The 15,302-nt window shown below is 39.3% G+C and overlaps 1 protein-coding gene across 1 annotated transcript; it reads right to left on the reverse strand.

The window, feature by feature from the left end:
* Nucleotides 1-12,878: 12,878 nt before the first annotated feature.
* Nucleotides 12,879-13,244, reverse strand: LOC136839488 (uncharacterized). The gene has a single exon (XM_067105608.1). It carries the CDS (start codon nt 13,242-13,244, stop codon nt 12,879-12,881), a length of 366 nt encoding a protein of 121 aa, XP_066961709.1.
* Nucleotides 13,245-15,302: the final 2,058 nt, after the last annotated feature.

Here is a 15,302-nt window from a genome sequence, read left to right on the forward strand (position 1 = left end):
GTGTGTGAATCATGGCTGGGGGAGAGAGACTTGATGCTTCGTCACAACTGGTTTGTAATCGGTGATTGTGATAAAGGCAGGGAGCTCGGGTAGCTCATTATCTCTTGAAGGATTGTCACATCAAGACGTGGACTCTCGCCATGGCTTCATCAACCTCCTCGTGCAAGTTAGTTTTCGGGAACTTGTCCGAAAATATGTTCAGGAAGCGGAACACGTGTTTAGTAGTGGCCACTAATTGTGTCACATGCAGGAATTACGGTGTGGTGGCAGACGTCATTCGTGCTTATCCGTATGCCGAGTTGGCAGGTTTTCGATATTCTCGCACTGGTGCATCATATGCATGTCCTCGTGATAGGGGTATTGAAGGTTCCGCCATTGTGAAAAGACCTGAAAATATCACATCTTGGGAATGCAACGATGAAGTTGATCTCCCTACCATAGCTACCTTATTAACACAATACGGTATCGGCGCCCCATTGAAGAGAACGAATACGCACAAAAGAGCGTGGCTTATTCCAAAGATGAAGATCATGCCGATCGTTTGGCCAGAGATAGTAAGCAGATGAGATTCAACCACTTTTTTCTTCGGTCAAGAAATTGAAGGAAGAATTATCTAAATCATCGTATGACTATGTCAAGTATGTTATCTTTCCCGCTGGCATCGGTCAAAGCGGGCGTGTTAATACGACTTGGTTGAATCAATATTTACCTGTGTTAGCTACATTCAGTGATGAAATGAGCAAAATTGGTAAAATATGTTGCGTGGCTATAATGAAAAGAATTTATCCCTGTTGGAGGAAAGGTGCGTGGAAGATTTATATATGAAAAACTTGTTAGCTAAATTTAAAAGCTTTGAGGTGTTAGATGAAACGTCGTCTTTGATAAACGGTCGGGAAAGTGCTGGAGTAGATGTATGTGGCATATACTGAGGCTGTGATGTGAAGGAACAGGTTAGAAAATATTTAGTAGCCGTGTGTTTCGTTGAAGTATTGTTTTTGGAAAAGCGAATGCGTATATTATCGCGTTCGTGTTTGTATATACAGTTTTTTCTAATGTATGTATTTGTATGGAATATTAATTCATTCCCTGTATTTAGCATTGGTTACAAATATAAAATAACAATTCCGTCTGTCATTTGATTTTTCATTTAACCTCTTTCAAACTCGGTATTAATAAATAAACAAAACTGAAATTCCGTCTGTCATTTGATTTTTCATTTAACCTCTTTCAAACTCGGTATTAATAAATAAACAAATTGAAGTGTTTGCCTTTAAACTTGTGTAGTGTATGGAGATTATGACTCAAATTCTATGATAGATAAAATTTCACGTGAGGGTGAAGTCAGCTTGGCAAATATGGCCATAAGGTCAGGTTTCATCCGTGTGTCGGTTATTGGGGGAGATATCAAATTGATAAATATATGTCTCACATGAGGTTGAAGTTAGTCGCCAAATATCCTTTTATCATGATACTCCGAATATCTAAGCAAAATGTAAGAGAGAGAGAGAGAGAGAGAGAGAGAGAGAGAGAGAGAGAGAGAGAGAGAGAGAGAGAGGCTACATTCGCGATGTGCATATATTAATTTAGAGATTTTATATGAGGAGGAGGTAAACGTCCCGGTTACGTTGAAAACAATTAAAGGGGACATGAGTCGCAAAAAAGCAGTGAACTGAGTCTATTTGGGGTTGGGGTGGGGTGGTTTTATTCCCGTAGAGTTACGTGACGTCACGGGGGCATAAGCGTGGAGTCGATTTGGGGTCGGGGTTCAAATGAAGGGTTTCCGTAGAGTTACATGACGTCACGGGGTTAGGAATGGAGTCAATTTGGGGTCAGGGTTGGGAGGATGGTTTTATTCCCGTAGAGTTACGTGACGTCACGGGGGGTAGGAAAGGTGGAGTCAATTTGGGGTAGGGGGTTGGAAGGATGGTTTTATTCCCGTAGAGTTACGTGACGTCACAGGAGGTAGAAAAGTGGTGGAGTCAATTTGAGGTCAGGGGTTGAATTGGTGGTTTTATTCCCGTAGAGTTACATGACGTCACGGGGGGTGCGGCAAAGTGGAGCCAGGTTGGGGTCGGGGGATTGAAATGTTGGTTTTATTCCCGTAGAGTTACAGGTGGCCACGCCCCCAAAAGGTGGAGTCAATTTGAGGTCAGGGGTTGAATTGGTGGTTTTATTCCCGTAGAGTTACATGACGTCACGCGGGGTGCGGCAAAGTGGAGCCAGGTTGGGGTCGGGGGGTTGAAATGTTGGTTTTATTCCCGTAGAGTTACAGGTGGCCACGCCCCCAAAAAGTGGAGTCAATTTGAGGTCAGGGGTTGAATTGGTGGTTTTATTCCCGTAGAGTTACGTGACGTCACGGGGGGTGCGGCAAAGTGGAGCCAGGTTGGGGTCGGGGGGTTGAAATGTTAGTTTTATTCCCGTAGAGTTACAGGTGGCCACGCCCCCAAAAAGTGGAGTCAATTTGAGGTCAGGGGTTGAATTGGTGGTTTTACTCCCGTATAGTTACGTGACGTCACGGGGTGCGGCAAAGTGGAGCCAGGTTGGGGTCGGGGGTTGAAATGTTGGTTTTATTCCCGTAGAGTTACAAGTGGCCACGCCCAAAAAAAGTGGAGTCAATTTGAGGTCAGGGGTTGAATTGGTGGTTTTATTCCCGTAGAGTTGCGTGACGTCACGGGGTGCAGAAACGTGGTTTCATTCCAGAGTTACAGGTGTCCACGCACCCACTCCCTTTTTCGACCTCATGTACGTACATGAGCTTATAAGACAAGTGGAGTCAGGGTGGCAACACCCTCTTTTGCACCTCATGTACATATATTAGTTCATGTACGTACATGAGCTTATAAGACATGCGGAGTCCATTTGGGGTCACGGGTGGCCACGCCCCCTCCTAATATGAGCTCATGTACGTACATGAGCTTATAATACAACTGGAGTCGATTTGGGGTCAGGGGTGGCCATGCCCACCAGAATAGTGGAGTCTATTTGGGGTCTGGGGAGGCCACACCCCCTTTTTAGGCCTCATGTACGTATATGAGCTTATCAGGAGGGGAGGAGGGGCTAGCCACGCCCCCTTTTGGGGTTGGGGCGTTGCCCCGCCCCTTTTTAGGCCTCACGTACGTACATGAGCTTATCAGGAGGGGGGGGAGGGGGGGGTGGCCACGCCCCCTTCGGGGGCGGGGTTAGAAAAGTGGAGTCTATATGGGGTTTTTTCCTCTACTGTTTACCGTTTGGAAATCGAGGGATGGGTGGCGTGAAAGACACAGAATGGGTAAGATAGATAGTATGAAAGAGGTATTGGAAAGGAGGGGCCTCCCTATTCAGGAAACAAAAGAGTGCATGGCGCTGCAGCAACTAGCGTTGTTTGCTTCTATGCACAGAGGGTTCATCCACGATTTGTTGGATTTAATAGCCTCTCTGTCTCTCTCTCTCTCTCTCTTAAACTATCCGTCTGTTTTTAGAAAGTACCTTTCCACATTTGATTAGATCTTATTTCTGTTATCATATGAGGAGAGGATTCAGGATTCCCTTATCATTTGACGTTATAGATTGTCAGTTTTCCTCAAGTTCTCGCTGGCCTTGTATCGTATTTGATGTTTGATTTGTTATTTAGTGACCTATCGTCGATAATCTTCTTTTTTTTTACGGTCTTTTGTTATCGCTACATTCTATGATTTTATTCCTTTACATCATTATAGCCTGATTTCTAGTAACAGCAGAAACAGTTCAGACCAACATAGAGGCGCAGATTGGACATTCATTGGAATAATGCTCATTGCAATGTGGACGGACGCCAACAAATATATTTCTAAGTTTGTAACAGTATGTGGTATCACTATTATTTCGGTGATTTATTATATAACTGATGTAATTAGGCACAAGACGGATTAAGAAGTTTCATCTTGGAGCGACATATAGATCACTTTTACTTAAAGTGTAATTTATAGTAAATTTTAATTGTAACAGTATATTTTGTTCATTATTTTCATAACCCACATTGAGAGGGACTTTTTGCCAGTAGGATGAATCGGGCAGTGGGATTTGCTTATTGATGTAATTACTCTCCACTTGGAGTCAGTTAAATGTTCCGTGCTCGGCATCAGAGAGAGAGAGAGAGAGAGAGAGAGAGAGAGAGAATAATGAACAGTGTAATGGAACTGTAACTCGTGTACGCCTAACCGAGCCCAGTCTCCCCCTCCCACCCCACCCCCCGGGGACTTGCGCACTGCCTACTATTTTAACAATACTGTCAAATTTAGCCATTTGTTGTCGCTCGGAAAGCTGGAAATTACAAGCTGCAATAACTATAGAAGATGATTGAACAAGAAACTTGTTCAACAATTTGGCAAGAAAAATTTAGGGGAAAGAGGATGGCTAATTTCTATAATATTGTGGGAGAGGAAGATTGTTATTAAAGATATTGGGACAAAAACGATATACGGATTTCTCGATTTCAAGAGAGCCTTTCACTTTAAGTCTTGGGGAAGTTGGTTGTTGTGTTATTACAGAATTTCTCCATCTGTAGATCGATAAGTATTCTTGTTAATCTATTAAAAATTTAACAAGTTGGTTTTCCCAGTTTCATTCCCATCTGCTGAGAACACTGGAATAAGCCAATATGACGTCATCCTTGATGGAATAGGTGTCCTTTATTTGTGTCCTGTCTAAATTCGAGAAGAGGTCACAAATGTTGCTCGCCATTTCTTCTGTCATGGTGGAAGCTTCAAGCTGCAGATTGTGGAAATTTGTGAAATATGGGATCACTGTGTGGGCTGTACCTCATATGATTGATTTCAAGGATGTGGAATTATCTGGGTTCGGCTTCTAGAACTCTTCAAGTTAAAGAAAGAAATAGCCTTTTCGCCGAGTTACTGTACAAAACTATCACATTTTTTCTCTGTCTTTTCCAGCAGTGGCAGAGTTTCACTGGGAAGTTTTGCCAGCCTTAGTTACCTCACCTTGAAACAGTCAGACGAAGAGAGCACCTGAACGAGAAAGACGTTGATAGCTAGTGGAGAAGACTAAAATGTAGAATCGTGTCCAAAATTTTCAGTTTTATTGGAATCTCTCTCTCTCTCTCTCTCTCTCTCTCTCTCTCTCTCTCTCTCTCTCTCTCTCTCTCTCTCTCTCTCTGTATGTATGTATGTATGTCTTTAGATTTATATGTTTCAAACACTTATATATGATTATGAATAAATGCACATGCAGAAAGAGATATATTACTTAATGGTAATAGAGACCAATTTTATAAAGCAAACAGGTTGTGCTATGAGAAAAAAATGTTTTATATAAAAACTTCCAAAATTAGCAACGAAGGAACGTCAGAAACCTCTGCAAAGAAGGAGTTCATTCGAAATTAGTGGAAAATGTCTACGGTTGCAGTCCAAAGGTTTTTACTTCCACCTGCAGCCGTAGCCTGAGTGTGACAACCTATGTGTTGACAGTGCGTTAGATTTCTTCGCTGTTAGTAGGCAAGGCATGACAATGACCCCTTCAGACTCCTTGACCGAAGGTCTGTTAAATAAAGGGTGTGATGATAACCCACGGATTCAAGAAAAAATATTAAGAAATGTTATTAAAATCAACAGGCTTATAAATCACTACAAATGGAGAATGTCGTGTAACGCCCCTTGTCGTTAAAGTGGATTTATTTATGTCATTCATAGTAAATAAAATGCTTAACACCAATTGTCAGCTTGCATCAGTTCCAGACGAATCAAGTGGATAAAATATTTAGTGAGTAGATACACTGATAAAGGAAAATACAAATTAGTAGTTTATCTCGAAACCGTTCTTGATTACAGTGCTCCTTTACAAAATGAAAAATGGAAAACAAGCTCTTACTTAGAAAAGGGATATAGGGATATTAAATGTAACAATAAAGGAGACAGTATATCTTTCCCACAGTTAGCTTTTATTATCCTCTTGAAAAGAGTTGGGTAATGATTCTGAATTGGGCAGTGAAAATGTTGAAATAACTAGACATAAAAGATCAAGAACAACAAAAAGTAGAACATGTCGCAGGTTAGTGACGCTCCCTGTCAACTGTTTGTCGGCATGGCATAAAGCGTTCTTTATTTTTATAGCAATCAAACTGAGGTGTCAAAAGCGAAATGCTTTCTATCCAAGCTTTGTCCGGACGACAAAAATTATCTATTGTCTGTAATGTCAGTAACATAAAAGTACTTTGTAAATAACTTATAAGGAAATTTTTATGCCACATCAAACAAACGTATAATGCATTTAAGTATCAAAGGCTTTGCCATTGACATAGAACCGCGAGAACAAATTCATAGGGATATATATATATATATATATATATATATATATATATATATATATATATATATATATATATATATATATATATATATATATATATATACAGTATATATATATACAGTATATATATATATATATATATATATATATATATATATATATATATATATATATATATAATGTATGTGTGTGTATGTATGTACACACACACACACACTCACAAAACACACACACACACACACACACACACACACACACACACATATATATATATATATATATATATATATATATATATATATATATATATATATATATATATATATATATATATGAATTATACAATATGGCAGTTCACGTCTCCGTGTAGTTCGACTCGATACGAATCACAAGGAGAGTCGGATATTTAATGAGTTCTGTTGTTGCTTTTCACATTTGTGTGCTTATAGCTGGTAAGAGTACCTACAGTAGCACGAGGTGATGTAAGAGATAATACCCAGAATAAAACAAATTAAAGATACATACACACACACACACACACGAACGGGCGCACACACACGCACATACATATATACATGCACACACATATGTATATGTATGTATATATATATATATATATATATATATATATATATATATATATATATATATATATATATATATATATACATACACACATATATATCATACTGTATATATTTATGTGCGTGTGTGTATGTATGTACGTGCGTGTGTTTGTGTCTGTGTGTGTATCTTTAATTTGTTTGATTCTGGGTGTTATTTCTTGCATCACCTCCTGCTACTGTAGGTACTCTTACCAGCTATGAGCACATAAATGTGAAAAACAACAACAGAACTAATTAAATATCCGACACTTCTTGTGATCGTATCGCGTCGAGCTACACGTAGACGTGAACTGCCATATTGTATAATTCATATATATATATATATATATATATATATATATATATATATATATATATATATATATATATATATATATATATATATATATATATATATATATATATATATATATATATATATATATATTATATCATGCATTTTCGTAGTGAAATTCAAAATATCCCCGAGTGCTTCCATACTTCTCCTTGGTTGGACTGAATCTAGAACAGTTATTACGTAACCTTTGTCCTGCAGAGAAGGGAGTTATCAGAAAATAAGACCTTGCTGTGAAATAAATTCTGCTGATGCAGCTAGCAATCTGAATGCGACATGTATGAAACTGGATCTCTTTCCTAATCATATAACTAAGTTATGCTAATTAATTTCGTATTATTGAGTTGGTTGTGATTATTCATGTTTTTGCTCTGGTAATCATCATTTTGGTCGTCCTCCCATCTAGGTATCTAGGAAATTGTAGGCGTAATAATGATAAAAATTATGTGAATCTCAAAGGTGTTCGATAAACAAAAGAAACTGCAATTTGCATACTTGCATGTCAAAATAAATATGAGGATAAGTCCTATGATGCATGAGGAACGAAACCATCGATGCTTTACTGACGGAGTTACCAAGAATATAAAAAAAAAAAAAAAATATCCAGATGAATGTACGTTAAAAATGGGATAAGTGCATAGAAGGTCGGAAATCCTATTATTGAATTTATGGATATGGAAGAAGATCCAGAAGATGGTAACAGCAGTTATTGGCTCATCCATATTCTGTTGCCAAATTAAGTTGCAACCAGGTGCGGAACACTTCTCTTTTTTAATGACATTATAACATCTAGAAACTGTACATTGTGCCCATCAGTATACCCTCTTCTTTGTTCACTAAGTAAACATATTTTTTTTTTTTATTTTCACTTACACCACTTACGTAATAACAAAATGATTGGTAACTCATTTAATCATTTGCACTGGGTAATAAAAATCTGGTGTCAGTGACCATAGTATGTGTGTGATACCAATTTAGAGAAATCTGTCAATCAAATGAATAGCGGTCACATCCTACATTACAGAGCTTGACAGAATTTGCTTTTATATACACTGTCCTTTCATTACCTCACCTGCTCTAAGTTTCAAATCTGCTGGTGTCTGTATATATATTTCTAAATATTTCAATAAGTAAGTAACTTCAATTTCTGCAGCGCTCATGCTATCATGCTATGTTCATTCATTATATTCTTGGTCACATTCCGGACTATCCCTCTGCATTCAAGATTAGATTATATTTAATTCTCTCTTGCTTTAATCTAGCAGTGATCCGATATTCCTGTGTTAGTCATCATTTCCTGTTGAAGTGTACTTTTCGTAGATCCAACCGTATCCAGAAAATAGTCCCCTAACATTTTGGAGAGAGAGAGAGAGAGAGAGAGAGAGAGAGAGAGAGAGAGAGAGAGAGAGAGAGAGAGAGAGAGAGAGAGAGCCACGCTATAAGCCCCTGCCGCATTACTGGAATCAGTGGTAGGTTATGATATACCACAGGGTACCGAACTCTAAAGATCATCAATATATAATGAAAAAAACTTTCAATTAATTTTCATTTATTCACTAAAGAGGGCGGGAGTTCTCACCACGTTATGCAAATTCGCATTAAAAAGTGGTGGTACATCATGAGTGATTTCAATTACTTACTACGTACTGCAAGAAATGTTACTGGAACATTTGCTCCGATTACGTGGATGGACCTCATAATTATTTGTTAAATATACTTCTCGTCGGTGCGCTTCAGAGCCATTGACATTATTCAGGGGATTTTCTTTTAACTAAAAAAGTTAGTTTGTTGTTCTTCTCCCCCATGCTCTTCTTCTCCCATGCTCTACTTCTCCCCGTGCTCTTCTTCTTCCCTTGCACTACTTCTCCCCGTGCTCTTCTTCTCCCCGTGCTCTACTTCTCCCCGTACTCTACCTCTCGCCATGCTCTACTTCTCCCCGTGCCCTTCTTCTCACCATGCTCTACTTTTCCCCATGCTCTACTTCTCGCCGTGCTCTTCTTCTCCCCATAGTCTACTTCTCACCATGCTCTACTCCTCCCCGTGCTCTTCTTCTCCCCATCCTCTACTTCTCCCCGTGCTCTTCTTCTCCCCGTGCTCTTTTTCTCCCTGTGCTCTTCTTCTCCCCGTGCTCTACTTCTCCCCATCTCCCCATGCTCTTCTTCTCCCCATGCCCTACTTCTCCCTGTGCCGCAGAAGATGAGAGGCAATTTGAAAAGCTATTAGATATGCTACTAGAACATAACATTCAGCAAATAAATCACCTGCCAACAAGAAAGGATAATATTTTAGACCTAGTATTTTTGGACGAGGTGAACTATGTTAAAGAAATAATAATAGTGTATAAAATGAGTACTTCAGACCATAATGTCATAGAATTAACAGTCTATTCCAGAGCACATGAAAACAGAGATAAGCAAGAGAAGAAAAAATGGGAAGGATATGGAAAATATAATTTCTATAGTAAAAATAAAAATTGGTCAAAAATAAATGAAGAATTAAACAAAGACTGGGAAAACATATTCGTAAGTGATAATATTCAGGTAAATACTGATATATTATTAGAGGAAATAGTGGAAAAATATATACCGAAAAAGAGAAGTAAACATCAGTCATGCATACCAAGAGACAGAAGGATCTTGTTCCAGAAAATCAGAAAGTGGAAGAAAGGTCTTGCTAAAGAAAAGAATGCATGGAAAGTGATGGAGCTAAAAAGTAAGATAGAAAATGCAGAACAAAAGATTATACGGTCAAAAGAAAAAGAAAATCAGGACCTAGAAGAAAGGACCCTACAAAATATCAAGCAAAACCCCAAAATATTTTACTCATATGCAAAAAAGATGAATAAAATAAGAGTAGAAATAGGCCCTCTAAGAATTGAAGGGCAATTAACAAATGAAAAAAAGGAAATATGTAACATATTAGCAGAAAGATATAAGAGTGAATGTATACCTAGAATTGATAATGAAGATAATGACTGAAATAAGAGATGAAAATAGTGAATATTTATCGGACATAGATATTACTGAAGCTGATATTGTGCAGGCTATTAATGAGATTAAAAATGGATCAGCCGTAGGTCCAGATGGTGTACCTGCTATTTTGTTAAAGAAAGTGGCTCATTCAATCGCAAAGCCGCTCACAGTATTATTAAGACAAAGTATAGATACAGGCAAGATTTATGATGAGCATAAATTAGCGTATATTACCCCAACTTTCAAAGGTGGATCAAGACTAGAGGCAAATAATTATAGGCCTGTGAGTCTGACATCTCATATTATGAAAGTCTACGAAAGGGTAATGAAAAAATATATAATGAAACATTTAATGAAAAATAGTTTGTTTAATATAGGACAACATGGTTTTGTACCCGGAAGAAGTACACAAACCCAATTGTTAGTCCACCATGAAAGCATATATAAAAATATGATAAACAAAAAAGATACAGATGTGGTTTACCTAGACTTTGCAAAAGCTTTTGACAAGGTAGCCCATAATATATTAGTGAAAAAATGAGAAAACATAACATTGTGGATAAAGTAGGAAGATGGATAAAAGAATTTTTGCAAAACAGAAAAGAGATAGTGATTGCTAATGACGGGAAATTGGATGAAGCTACAGTAATATCTGGTGTGCCACAAGGTACGGTGTTAGCTGCATTGCTGTTTGTGATTATGATTGCAGACATAGACAGTAATGTTAAGGACTCGGTAGTGAGAAGTTTCGCCAATGACACAAGAATAAGTAGAGAGATTACTTGTGATGAAGATAGGAACTCGCTACAAAGAGACCTAAACAATATATATAAATGGGATGGTATTTAACTGTGATAAATTTGAATCAATAAACTATGGTGATAAAGAAGGAATGCTATATGCATATAAAGGACCTAATAATGAGACAATCACAAATAAGGAAGCAGTTAAAGACCTTGGTGTGATGTTGAATAGGAATATGTTATGCAATGATCAAATAGCAATACTCTTGGCCAAATGCAAAGCAAAAATGGGAATGTTGTTCCGACACTTCAAGACAAGAAAAGCCAAACACATGATATGCTTTATAAAATGTATGTACGTAGTCCACTTGAATATTGCAATATAATATGGTACCCACACTACCAAAAGGATATTGCACAAATAGAGAGTGTACAAAGGTTCTTCACAGCTAGAATAGAAGAAGTTAAGGACCTTGACTACTGGGAAAGACTACAATTCTTAAATTTATATAGCCTTGAAAAGAGAAGAGCCCGCTACATGATAATTCAGGCATGGAAACAGATAGAAGGAATCATCGAAAACATCATGGAGCTAAAAATATCAGAAAGAGCAAGCAGAGGTAGATTAATAGTGCCCAAAACTATACCAGGAAAACTAAGGAAAGCACACAGGACATTAATCCACCACGCACCAGCATCGATAATGCAGCGTCTATTCAACGCGCTACCAGCTCATCTCAGAAACATTTCAGGAGTGAGCATAGATGTGTTTATGAAAAAGCTCAACAAATATTTAAGATGCATCCCAGACCATCCAAGACTGGAAGATGCAAAATATACCGGAAGATGCATTGCAATTCTCTGGTAGACATCAGAGGTGCCTCACACTGAGGGACCTGGGGCAACACGAATGAACTGTAAGGTCTGTAAGGTAATGTAAGGTCTCCCCATGCTCTACTGTACTTCTCCCCATGCTCTTCTTTTCCCCATGCTCTTCTTCTCCCTGTGCTCTTCTCCCCATGCTCTACTTCTCCCTGTGCTCTTCTTCACCCCGTGCTCTTCTTCTTCCCATGCTCTACTTCTCCCGGTGTTCTTCTTCCCATGGTCTTCTTCTCCCCGTGCTCTTCTTCTCCCCATGCTCTACTTCTCCCTGTGCTCTTCTTCTCCCCATGCTCTACTTCTCCCTGTGCTCTTCTTCTCCCCGTGCTCTTCTTCTCAGTGTGCCCTTCCTCTCCCCATGCTCTACTTCTCCCTATGCTCTTCTTCTCCCCATGCTCTTCTTCTCCCCGTGCTCTTCTTCTCCCCATGCTCTACTTCTCCCTGTGCTCTTCTTCCCCCCATGCTCTTCTTCTCCCCCTGCTCTACTTCTCCCCGTGCTCTTCTTCTCCCCATGCTCTTCTTCTCTCCGTGCCCTTCTTCCCATGCTCTGCTTCTTCCCATGCTCTTCTTCTCTCCGTGCTCTTCTTCTCCCCTTGCTCTTCTTCCCATGCTCTACTTCTTCCCATACTCTTCTTCTCCCCATGTCCTTTTTCTCCCCATGCCCTACTTCTCCCTGTGCTCTTCTTCTCCCCATGCTCTTCTCCCCATGCTCTTTTTCTCCCCATGCTCTACTTCTTCCCATACTCTTCTTCTCCCCATGCTCTACTTCTCCCCGTGCCCTTCATCTCCCCATGCTCTACTTCTGCCCGTGCTCTTCTTCTCTCCGTGCTCTTCTTCTCCCCTTGCTCTTCTTCCCATGCTCTACTTCTTCCCATACTCTTCTTCTCCCCATGTCCTTCTTCTCCCCATGCCCTACTTCTCCCTGTGCTCTTCTTCTCCCCATGCTCTTCTCCCCATGCTCTTTTTCTCCCCATGCTCTACTTCTTCCCATACTCTTCTTCTCCCCATGCTCTACTTCTCCCCGTGCCCTTCATCTCCCCATGCTCTACTTCTGCCTGTGCTCTTCTTCTCCCCGTGCTCTACTTCTCCCGGTGCTCTTCTTCTCCCGGTGCTCTACTTCTCCCCATCTTCGACTTCTCCCAATGCCTTTCTTCTCCCCATGCTCTACTTCTCCCATGCTCTTCTTCTCCCCATGCTCTACTTCTCCCCATGCTCTACTTCTTCCCATGCTCTTCTTATCCCTGTGCTCTTCTTCTCCCCATGCTCTACTTCTCCCTATGCTATACTTCTTCCCATGCTCTTCTTTTCCCCATGCTCTACTTCTTCCTGAACCCTTCTTCTCCCCATGCTCTACTTTTCCCGTGCTCTTCTCCCTGTGCTCTACTTCTTCCCGTGCTCTACTTCTCCCCATGCTCCAATTCTCCCCATGCTCTACTTTTCCCTGTGCTCTTCTTCTCCCCATGCTTTACTTCTCCCCATGCTCCACTCTGACAACTGAATTTTGCTTGAGGTCAGCGGCCCAGTGACCCTCCAACCGGTGAACATTAACGAGTAATTGATCGTTATGCTGGCGATTATAAACAGCCAATGACTCGCATTTTAATACGTATGTCCAAATGGCCAAATGATCGTTAAATCCTCAAGTACGTTCGTCATAGCAACATAAATCATTAACTGTAATGTTTATAATATATATCAGTGAACAAATGACACTTGGACGTTAGAGTACTCCTGATGATAACGATTATAAGTGAAAGTATGAAGTCTTTCTTTTATTTATAGTTTTGATGGTGGGGGGGGGGGCGTGTGTTTGATGTTTGTTTTGATAAAACACAACCATATTACAAAAGGGTCACCGGAGGTTTAACTCCATTGTCATTCGCAGTATAAACTAAAAGACTCTTAGAAACTGTTTTTAATAGCTTCCTTACATAGATCACGTGTAATAACGCTTCCCATTTTCTCTTCTGCTACTCGTAGTGTCCAATTTCTATTGTGAGGAGAATACATTACACACCCTAAAAGCCGGCTGCTTGTACTTGCGTCTATTGTCGTCCCTTCCTTCACAAACGTACCCCCAAGGGATTAGTGCCGTCAGTGCACCTCATGCGGTGCACTTTAGGCATTACTTAAGGTTCTTTGCAGTGTCCCTCGGCCCCTAGCTGCAACCTCTTTTCTTTTACTATGCCTCCGTTCATATTCTCTTTCTTCCATCTTAGTCCAGGAGCCAAGGGGTGTTTGCATGCATGAAAGGGCTAGAAAATTACCTGCTTGATTTATTCAGAGGGTCCACTGGGACACCCTTTTAGCGAGGGTAGACACCCAGAAACCCGGCAGTTATCGTGTTATTCAGGGTTTTCGTTGAATTTGATTAAATCAAAATAACTCCCTTTTTTTACGTGTATTGGTTACATAAATTGCAATAACTCAACAATGAAATGGTCTACAGAGGTAGTTCACCTCTCAAAATGAAGCTTAAAGAATGATCTAGTCAATGGATACAAGCACAATAAGATTGGTCAATACCCAAGGTCACAAGAGGTCAAAGTATGACCTATTCTGATGAGAAACTAAAATCTATGACTTTTCATATCTAAATATTTGTGAAAAATAGGCGAATAGATTGAACATTTAATGCTTTTACGTTCTGGTTACGTACACCGTAGGCAAGTTTCTGAAATTAGTTGGAAAGCTTGCTTACTTATTTTAACCCCTGTGTAGCAATCAGTAAAAGGAATATATACCGGTTCAACATACTGAGGCATAAATGGAGAGAGATCCTTCTTCTCGCAGGTGATCTATAACAACAATCAGGCCATCACTTGACAAATTTAGTTTTTGTAAACCGGTTTCTATTCATCTGTTGTCAAACTTTGGAATTCACTTCATTCCTATGGATTTATTCTTACGTTTTCCAGGACCCTTAGAACGCTCTTCATTAAGAGGTGGATCCATTGCATTTTGTTGGGATACTCACCCTTGTCTTAGTTCTGCTGTGGGACTGGCCTGGACGTTGGTTTCATTTTATCCTTTCTTGTCAGCTTCTGAAATAGAATATAATTATCAATAATGTCATAACAGTTTCCTACAGAAAAGAAAACAAATAATTGAAAAATGTGTAAACACTGAAGGTGATAAAGCTAATAATACTCTTGCTTCATAATGAAGAATTCTCTTTGAGATGAGGAGACTAGAATATTCTGTGAAATCTTTTTTAGTTTTGAATAGGATTGCTGAACATATGAAACAGTCACATAAGTTGAACTGTCTTTGTAAGCCAAAAAAATGGAAAACTACGGATAGTTCAGTTAGTGGAGTAATTCAAGGAAAAACTAATTAAAAGAATAAATTTAAAACCACGCTTTTATTTCAGAATGCACTAAAAAGTATAAAATAAAACTTTCTGTGATCCACAGTATTAATTGTTATCTACGCCTAAACATAAAAGCGTGGGGCGCGTACTCACCTA

Source organism: Macrobrachium rosenbergii, chromosome 1 (genome assembly GCF_040412425.1).
Source record: "Macrobrachium rosenbergii isolate ZJJX-2024 chromosome 1, ASM4041242v1, whole genome shotgun sequence".
NCBI lineage: Eukaryota > Metazoa > Arthropoda > Malacostraca > Decapoda > Palaemonidae > Macrobrachium > Macrobrachium rosenbergii.